The sequence below is a fragment of the Hyaena hyaena genome, unplaced genomic scaffold (assembly GCF_003009895.1).
Source record: "Hyaena hyaena isolate Hyena2069 unplaced genomic scaffold, ASM300989v1 scaffold_771, whole genome shotgun sequence".
NCBI lineage: Eukaryota > Metazoa > Chordata > Mammalia > Carnivora > Hyaenidae > Hyaena > Hyaena hyaena.
Window position 1 is genome coordinate 864200 of NW_024081402.1, and position 8277 is coordinate 872476.

An 8277-nucleotide genomic window follows, 5' to 3' on the forward strand; every position below is an offset into this window, starting at 1 on the left:
TTTTGACTTTGGTTACATGTTTTTGTTTTGTTTTTGTTTTTGTATTTTTGCCAAGTGAAAGCTTTTAGTCATTTTCTTGTTCTTTTGTTTCTCATTTCTGTGTCTCTAGGAGAAACTTTGTTCATACTGCTTCTCCTTTGGTTACCTTATATATTAACCTTCTGTTTCCAAATTTGTGTTGCATATTTCTTGACTATGTTTGAGTATTCTCATTTCTGTTTGAGATTTGTTCATTCTGAGCTTTGTATTTCTGATTAACGATGTTCTTTTCTATCTTCGTATTGGAATGTGGGAATTACACAGTTTCCATTCTTCACAACTGAATTTCAAGAAAACATTTTTTCTGCTAGGAAATTTGCTACTTATTTATTGGACTTGTTGCATAATGTTTTTCCCATTTATGCTTCTATTAGTTGGATTTTTTGACCTATTCTTAGATCTCATTGGGGAGAAGGGAGAAGTTTGGGTGGCTTTAGTAGTCTTTTTATCAAATGGTCCCCTCTTTTGTTGTTATGGTAACACCAGTTTCTTTAATATATGGTTATGTGGCCTAGCTCCCTCTGATTCTTCAGTTCCATCTTGTTTAATTGGGACCTTTTTCATTAGCTACTTCCATCCTTTATAGCCAGAAGCTACTTTCGTGGGACATCTGTGCCTCTCAGGGTGCTCCCCATCCCTTCCAGGTAGCATGCCTACGTGTCATTTCAAGTCCCTGATACTTTTCCCAGACCCTTCCTTTTAGCCACCCTTTTGCCAGTGATCTTATCTGTCGTTAGTAGTTCACTCTGTCCTCTGGGGTGAACTGTAACCTGTGTTACTCTTCTGCACATCCCTCTCTTCCATACTGCTCCTGCTGGACTCTGCTAGTTTGGTTTCAGGTGTTTGTACTCCAAATTACATGTCAGTTGGGGGTTTGCTGCTCTGTTTTCCTACTTTTAATCTAAGCATAGGTTATGAGTGTTTTTATCAGATTTTCTCTCCTTTTTGATCTAAATAGGTTTTGGAGATATAAATGGGATGTGATCTATGTAGCCACCACTTAATGTAGAAATGCAGAAGCTTCTTTTTTTCATGTTTGGTTTGCTAAATAGTTGGCATTCCAAAGCAGAATTTTAATATAGAACATAGCACTAAGAAGAGAAAAATTCTGTCAATAAGTGTTTTCATTATCTAAACTGATGGTAATTCCAATATTTTAAATTCTAAGTTTTTAGAAAGAATAAAATAAGTAAGAAGCCATACTGATCAGGATACACCTGTATCTGCCTTTTCAAGTATGGCTGCTTCAGTTAAGCTTCAGAGCACTCTTACAGTGTTGAGGACAGCTATTCTACCCTGATAGAAAGCTCTGGGCTATCTGAAATTTATTCTTTTCTTGTCAGCCACCCAAAAGGGATGATCTAAACTGTGGAATGATTTTAGCTGTTCCTGAAAGATGCACCTGGAAGTTCCACATCTAATTTCCTGTTGTTATGATGTAGTTCTTTATTGTTTTCTCTGGGGGAGTGGGAGATTTATAGGAACTGAGGGGTAGAAGGATGTTAGAGTCAGAGAAAAGAAGTAGGAAGACTTTGAAGAGAGCTAAGAAGTCTGATAAAGCTGCTAACCTGTGTCAGAACTATTTGCATTTCATCAACAAAAATGCCAGCATTTTGATACAGAAATTATATAGTAGAATACTAGAATATCAGTCTGGAACTATAATTACACGTGTAGGAAGTGTGATGTTCTCTGCCAAGAACCTGGAAAGTGCCTTTCAAATAAATATTAAAATATAGTCTTTGACGAATTAAAAACATTTTTAATTTTTTTCTAAAATCTTGAAATTTTTTTTTTAAGCTGAGAATTAGGATATATTTTAAGTTTATGGATACCTGATTTTCAAACAAGCATGCCAAGATTACTCTTAATGAGCTAAATTTCGTTTGTGATTATAACAAGCATTGTTATAACAACATGACTTTTATCACATAGGTTTAGGAATGCCAAGTACTAAGTCATTCTCTTAAAATAATTGTATCTAAGAAGTATCCTCCAGGGGTGCCTGGGTGGCTTTGTCAGTTAAGTGTCTGACTTAGCTCAGATCATGATCTCCTGGTTTGTGGTTCGGGCTTAACATAGGACTCCATGCTGACAGCTCAGAGCCTGGAACTTGCTTTGGATACTGTGTCTCCCCCTCTCTCTCTTCCCCCCCCCCCGAAAAATAAATTATTTTTTAAAAATTAAAAGAATTCTCTTCCATCCCCACTTATGTAGCACATAAATTCAAAACAGTTCTAGTTTATATAAACGTATGCTTTTGTATTACTACTATTAGGGTATGTGTGTGTTTCTTTTTATTTTGTCCTTAATCTCTACCACCTTTTCCCCCATTCCCAAAATTAAGTAAGGTAATGGTAAAGAGAATAAGGACGTCAGGGGTGAGGGGCAGTAAATAAAAATATATATACCCAAAGACATCTGGAGTTAGTTTTTTAGAATATTTCTTTTCACTTATTTTCAATTCACAAGATTTGAGTTTTGGGTTTGTCTTTACAGACTACTTTACTCATTACTACTGATTATATACTGTGAGTATACCATAGTTTACATAATTATTTCCTATTATTGGACACTTGGGTTTGCCAGTTTTAGTATTGTAAATAATGTAGTGAACTATGTTTTTATGATTTTAAAACTGTTTCCTTAACATAAATTTGCATAAGTAATTTGTAGATCCGGAATCAGTAGGACGGAATGTTTAGGGTTTCTGATATTAACTTCCAAGTTGTCTTCCTAATATGGTTTTAATAAACTCATATTAGTGTTAGTTGTAAATAAATGCCCAAATAAAATCAGTATTCTGTCTTTTTCTCCTTAGGGAGTTCTGGGAAATCGTTCATTCATTTACAGATGAGCAGAAAAGACTCTTCCTGCAGTTTACAACAGGCACAGACAGAGCTCCTGTGGGTGGACTAGGAAAATTAAAGATGATTATAGCCAAAAATGGCCCAGACACAGAAAGGTAATTATTAAATTGTGACTATATATTTCAACAGAAACCTTACATTCCATATCACACATTCAGTGAACTGTCCAGTACTTCTGAGCACTTTTACAATTTTATATAGAACTCTCCAAATCACATGAAACCTTAGTTCAGAGAATATTTTACTGTTACTGTCTGAGGAAATTTTTAAAACATTGCCCTAGTTTGAAATTATTACAGGGGTCACTTGATTTGGAATTTTGCTTATTGGTATGATTCATTCTGTTTTTATTTCACAGTTTTTTTAATTGAATGCCATACTATGTAATCTATATAGAATGACTAAATTGAGGCTCAGAAAATTGTTTGGCAGTAGATTTCATAATATTGACATTTGTATCCAGCTTTATAATCTTGACATTTAATTTTATTCTCTCATTATATAAATTAACATTCTCTAAATAAGGATCATATATATACAGCAACCTATTTAAGGGTTTAAATGTATAGAAACATCTCTAATAGTATTCCCCATTATTTGGTGTATAATGGCTTTAACGTTAACTTATTTATATTTGTTACAAAGTCATTTATATAGTCATATTGCCAAGAATATTTCTAAGTAGAATGAAAGAACATTGACTTTGAAATCTTAAAACCGGGTTTGAGTATTATCTCCATTTTAGAGTAACTTCTCAGTGCTGTCAGCTCTGTAGTGGGGATAATGATACCTCCTGTGTAGGTTTATTGTGAGAAGATTTAGTTAAAATAGATCTAGTACAATCTAACCCTTAAGTACCTAAAACAGTATCTGGGATGTCATGATAACTCAGTGGATGCATTGTTACTATCTGTCATCAGCAGCAGCAGTTGCACAGGAAAAGCATAAAGTTTATCTTTGTGAGTTGCATTAATGTATATATAGTCTGCACTGCAAACCATCTCAACTATATATACCATCTAAAAGTAGGATTATTTAATACTGGGCATATCCCCATGATTTATTTTCCTACCTTTTCCCCTCCTCTCTCTTTAGGTTACCTACATCTCATACTTGCTTTAATGTCCTTTTACTGCCGGAATATTCAAGCAAAGAAAAACTTAAAGAAAGATTGTTGAAGGCCATCACTTATGCCAAAGGATTTGGCATGCTGTAAAAAAAAAAAAAAAAAGAAAGAAAGAAAGAAAAAAAAAGAAAAAGAAAAATGAAAAAAAAAAAAAAAAAGAAATTTAAAATTTTAATACATATAACAAGATGGATAAAATTGGTGGTGATAGTGTCCCAGTACAAAAAGGCTGTAAGATAGTGAACCACAGTAGTCACCTATGTCTGTGCCTCCCTTCTTTATTGGGGATATATGGGCTGGAACAGCAGATTTCAGCTACTTATATGAACAAATCCTTTATTATTATTTTTTTTTTTTTGGCGTGAAAGTGTTACTTATTCTTTCACTTGTATGTACAGAGAGGTTTTTCTGAATATTTATTTTAAGGGTTAAATCACTTTTGCTTGTGTTTATTACTGCTTGAGGTTGAGCCTTTTTGAGTATTTAAAAAATATATACCAACAAAACTACTCTCCCAAGGAAAATATTACCACCATTTGTAGACTGTGTAACCTTCAAGTATGTGCTATTTTGTCCCTGTATCTAACTCAAATCAGGAATTGTGCTTTTTTTTTTTTTTTTAAACAATTTGCTTTGAAACTTGAAGTCTTGAAAACAGTGTGATGCAATTGCTGCTGTTCTAGTCCCCAAAGAGTTTTCTGTGCAAAATCTTGAAATCAATAAAGATGGAAGGGAGAACTTGGAATGTTTTAACTGCAGCCCACCAAACTTTACTTTAGTAACAGCACAACAAATTAAAAACAACTCATGCCACAGTATGTCGTCTTCATGTGTCTTGCAATGAATTGTTTCAGTAGCCAATCCTCTTTCTTAGTATATGAAAGGACAGGGATTATTTTGTTGTTGTTGTTGTTGTTGTTGTTGTTTTAAGTTTACTGGGGAAAAGTGCATTTGGCCAAAAGAAAATGGTAGTCAAGCCTGTTACAAGAAAGTTAGGAAGTTTGTTGTTTATTATAAATTCAAAGCATGTGAAAGTGCACTTAAAATAAATTTTTTATTAATTACTTATTACCTGCATTTTAAATAGACAATCCAAAGTCTTCCCTTCATGTTGCCATCATCTTGTCTAATCAGCCATTTTATCAAGGCACATGATCAGTGTTGCAACATAATGGAAAGGATGGCTATTGTGCCTTGTTTTACCTAATCATACATTAAGCAGACCTGGAAATGAATGGAACTATTACTCTTAAGTCCTCTTTACATTGTATATCCCCAAAGATTAAGTTTTACTTCAAAGAGTAAGTGTTAAATATTACTTTCATGTACTGTGGAAAAGTACAAATAGGTTTAAATTACTGGACATTCAGAAGTAAGTAGTTTCCCCTTTCTAGTCTTCTGTGTCTGTGGTGTTAATTTGTTTTATTGCAATATAAAATAAAAGGATTATGTATTTTTAACTAAGGAGAGACATATTGATATATCCTTTTACTACAAGCTACATACAGCTAATGTGCTGAGCTTGTGCTTTGATGATTGTTTTAACAGACTACGATCAACTGATGATTTGTTTGAAATTGGTAGGAAAAAACAGCTTTTCAAATCACTGGAGGGGATAAAGGATGTCTTTGAGAATTATTTTAAATTATTTTAGTAATTGAGACACATCTGTTATGTACCATATTGCTAAATAAAACAGTGACTTTTTTTTCATCATAATTTAGTGGAAAAAGAAAATAATGCTTTCCATCTTGTGATAAGGTAACATGTTTTTGTTTTTGTTTTTGTTTTTGTTTTTTTCTGGGCCAGCCTTTAGAACACTGTTAAGGTATGTACACTACCTTGATCCAAGGGACTCTCATGCTACTACAGTTATCTTAAAAGAGTATCTCATCCATGTGCTTGTGTATAATGAAAGTGAGAAGGAGAGAAATCAAATACTCTGGGGACATTTTATAATAAATTCGTGAAGAAATGTGTGCTCTTCAGTTCTCAAGTTCTATTATCACAGTATTGAAGTTATACAGTTGTATTAACATATTTGTATGAAGTTTGTGAATGGTAACTGAGTATAGGTTATCAGATATAGAATTCACATCCAGTAGACTTTTAACAAACAGTTCAAAATAAACCTACCCTTAAAAATATTTAAGAGAAAAAGTCATTGGTTGTCCATACTAGCTGCTCTCACTTGCTTAATAATTAATTATGCTGGGCATGTTACCACTTCTCTTATCATTGCCTCCTGTTCATTACTGTTTACCAGAATGCCACTGAACAATATCTCAAGGAAGACAAAAACAGAAAAATTTGACTATAATGACTACTTCCTCTACCCCAAATGTCATATTATTAAAGTACATTTTTGCTTGACATTCTTACATATTTTGGTTATCTGTCAGTCAGCCCACAGTCTCCAGGAAGCTCTGGGGAAAAAAATGAACCATAAAATAAAATAATTAGCTTTCCAAATAAAAATAGAAACTTTTTTTTTCTTTTACATTTTATTATATTAGAAAATTCCAAACATGCAACATAAAAATGCAACTTGCAGCCAGACTTTCCTGAAGCCTGGCAGCTTCAGCAAATGAGTTGGATTTCCTGACCCTATACTGTATACTGCTTTCCTGGGTTGTGGCTAATTGTATGATAAAATACAATTTCCCTAGCCTTATTTGGGAATACATACTTGTGTAGGGTGAAAAATATCCAAACAGAAAACAACTCGAAAATGAGGCTTCAAACTCAACTGCTGATGTTATTCATTCATAAGTTGTGACCCAGCAGTATCCCTCCCCTTTCTCATAAAAACACAACTCTGCTGGGATTTTAAGTCCCTTTTGGGGGTTTTCTCAAGAATTTCATACAGTCTGTTACAGGAAGGATTGTTTTCCCGAGGCTACTTGTAGTCTTGATCCCTTTGCTTGCTATCTATCTATCTATCTATCTATCTATCTATCTATCTATCTATCTAATCTATCTTTTTTAGTCTTCCACCAGCTTCTTAAGGACCATCTCTACCCCTCCCACCCATTCCTTGAGCCACCAAAGAATTCAAAACAAGCTTCTATTTAACTTCCTCTCTTGTCTTCCTCTACTCAGTGTTACTAGTCTATAAAGGATTTCCTGGGTAGGACAGACTGTTAGAAATCCAAAGTCCCAAAGCTTTTTCCTCTTCCCTGTTCAAATCCAGTAGGTTGGCTTTTGTTAAAAAAACTACTGAAAGATTTTGATGCAAATGTCTCACCGTGAGAAATGTTGCTAATCCATTTCTGTGCCACTGAAAATTCTCTTCTGAAGAATGTATATAACCTCCTCAATTGCCAGTAAGAACTCTATAATATTGCCAACAGCTTGAACTTAATTTGCCTGTTATTCGGTTCCTTTTTTTGGTTGGATGTATACTGTCCAGATCTTAGATGGATACTATAATTAAAGTTCTTGTCTTTACTTGCCCAAATTTCTCAGGTCAACCCCAGCCATTCTTTATGATTCTTGCCGAAATCCATATTTTCTGTTCAGACCCTATCCCCAGGATATTTTTCTTGTACTTCAGAGTCAATACCAAAACTTCATCTTGCATCTCTACCTACTGTTATTTGTAGGGTTATTTGTAGTGACCTTAAAAGAGTCACTTCCAACCCAGTCACTGAAATCTTTCATCCCTCAGTTGTCACAGCTTGTATCAGTTCTTTTTCTACCAGTCTTCCTAGTTGCTCATTCCTCCATCATACTTCGTTTCAGGTCCTGGTCCATTGAATCACCTGGTTGCTCTTAATAGCTTCCTAGCCACCCTATTACCTCTTCTTCCAGTCTTTTTCATTCTACTAAATTATTTTGCTCATTTAAATATCCCCTGCCTCAAAATTTGTTCCCTTTAGAAATAGTCCTGATGCTTGGTATCCAAAGCCCTCCATAGACTGGGCCCCACATACTTTTCCATTTTTGGCTTCTATTATGGGCACTTCTCTCCCTGCATCCCCATCCAGCATCTACACTTGTGCCTAATTATTTCATATTTCTCAAATAACCCTTCAAAACCAAAATTATAAAGCACTTCACCCATAAAAACTTCATTGGCCCTCAAAGTGCCCATGTGACCTCAAAGAAACCCACACTTCGTGGTAGCACGGTGTGGTGGGGCACATTTCTTATTTGAACAATGAGGAGTGAATGGAATCCCCCCCCCCCCCATTACCTAGAATGTGAGCCAATTCATGGTAAAGATTGTGGTGGTGTTTT

The 8277-nt window shown here is 34.6% G+C and overlaps 1 protein-coding gene across 4 annotated transcripts in view; it reads left to right on the top strand.

The window, feature by feature from the left end:
* Window positions 1–5754, top strand: part of UBE3A (ubiquitin protein ligase E3A) — a 100340-nt gene extending 94586 nt beyond the window's left edge. For all 4 annotated transcript variants that reach the window (XM_039218638.1, XM_039218639.1, XM_039218640.1 and 1 more), the window contains 2 exons: window positions 2861–3004; window positions 4005–5754. In XM_039218638.1, coding sequence (XP_039074569.1) covers window positions 2861–3004; window positions 4005–4125 — 265 coding nt within the window. In that variant the 3' untranslated portion in view covers window positions 4126–5754. The remainder of the gene's footprint in view (window positions 1–2860; window positions 3005–4004) is intronic.
* The last annotated feature ends 2523 nt before the right edge of the window (window positions 5755–8277 follow it).